This window comes from Hipposideros armiger, unplaced genomic scaffold, assembly GCF_001890085.2.
Source record: "Hipposideros armiger isolate ML-2016 unplaced genomic scaffold, ASM189008v1 scaffold_371, whole genome shotgun sequence".
NCBI lineage: Eukaryota > Metazoa > Chordata > Mammalia > Chiroptera > Hipposideridae > Hipposideros > Hipposideros armiger.
In genome coordinates, this window is record NW_017731721.1 from 781285 (window position 1) to 782956 (window position 1672).

General features: G+C 38.5%; 1 protein-coding gene across 1 annotated transcript in view; it reads left to right on the forward strand.

The window, feature by feature from the left end:
* SPATS2 (spermatogenesis associated serine rich 2) overlaps nt 1–1672 on the forward strand; it is a 130891-nt gene that overhangs the window by 104171 nt on the left and 25048 nt on the right. The window contains exon 7 of the mRNA XM_019662213.1: nt 1025–1160. Coding sequence (XP_019517758.1) covers nt 1025–1160 — 136 coding nt within the window. The remainder of the gene's footprint in view (nt 1–1024; nt 1161–1672) is intronic.

The window sequence follows — 1672 nt, forward strand, 5'->3', positions numbered from 1 at the left end:
GCTTTCCTCTTACCTTCCTGAACATATGATATCTGATTACATTAGCTGTTTTGATGTTTCATCTACTTGATTCTGCATCTGTGTCATTTCTGCATCTGTTTCTTTTAATTGACTTTTCATTATGGGTCTTATTTTTGCTGCCTTTTATAAATGCCTAGTAATTTTTTATTGGATGCCAGACTTTGTGAATTTTGCTTTGTTGATTGCTAAATATTTTTGTATGTTTAAAAATATTCTTGTGATTTGTTCTGGGATTGTTATTTGGAAACAGTTTGAGACTTTTAAGCTTTGTTAGGTGGAACTAGAGCAGCCTTTATTTTAGAGCTAGTTTTGCCTCATTACTGAGGCAGTACCCTTCCAAGTGCTCTGCCTAGTGCCCCACTGTGGCTGGTATGAACATGAACTATTCCTGGCCCTGGGTGAGGTCTGGGGATTGTTCCACCTGCTCCTTTCCAGTGATTCTTCTCCCTGTCGTGTGTGGTTTCCTCACACTCATATGTTCAGAATCCTCTGTAGATCTCTGTACAGCTCTTTCCTCTTTGTGTACCTCTCTCCTCTCCAGTACTCTGCCCTGAGAATTCTAACTTTGGCCTCCCTGAATTCTCAACGCTGTCCCCTCAATTCAGGGAGACTTCCAGGCTAAGTTTAGGATTTCTTCTCCTTGCATTGCAGTCTGGAAACTCTCTTGAGGCAGTAAGTTGGGGCAATCATAGGCCTCATTTTTGTTTCTGTTTTTTCAGGGAAAAAGTACTGCTTGTTGTTCATTGTCTGAAAACCATTGTTTCTGATTGTGTGTGTATGGGAGAGGGTGTTGTTTAAGGCAGGAGGGTAAATCCAATTCCTATTCACCTTGGCCGGGATACTTATTTTTTTAAATCTATGAAAAGATCAGTTTTTTGTTGAGGAGGGTGGCCATTTAGGAAACATTCTTAGTCCACACATTTGCTACTTTACATGCTTAGGAGTTCAGATCCATCTTTCAAGTTACCTATACTTTTTATTAATCCTTGGGCTTCTTTCCAAGGTTCCAATATTGAAAAATCTGTGAAAGACCTCCAGCGCTGCACAGTGTCTCTTGCACGGTATCGAGTTGTAGTTAAAGAAGAGATGGATGCTTCCATTAAGAAAATGAAACAAGCTTTTGCTGAATTGCAGAGCTGGTAAGTTAAGTTGCATTTGATATCAGTAGCACAAAAACGATCATTAATAAAGATGGTCAGCCATTCACCAAGTTCTTTACTTCCTGACTCCCTAACTACTTTGCATAGTGGGGAGAGACTTACAAATCCTATGAGCGATAATAGCTTTCTGCTTCATTCTGCTTCTTTTGGTCACTGTGAGAATGAGTCTGACAGAGACCTTATAATGCTCTAGAAATGGGCCTGAGGTTGATATTGTTTGGAAAGGGACAAATAATTATAGGGTAGATCATGCATCCTTACTTTCAGGGTCTGCCTTTTAACCAGGAATCTGTAACCAATGACATGATATTTTTTAACAAAATTATAAAGTAGAAAAAAAAAATCTGTCTTTGTTTTCCTACCTACATTCATCCTTCCTAATGCACCCCAACCTAATAGTCTCTTTGCCTTATTATCAGTCATTGATTTGTTTTAATTTTGTGTTTTTCAAACTGTGTTCTAAGGAAACTCATATCTTCAAATATACTAAT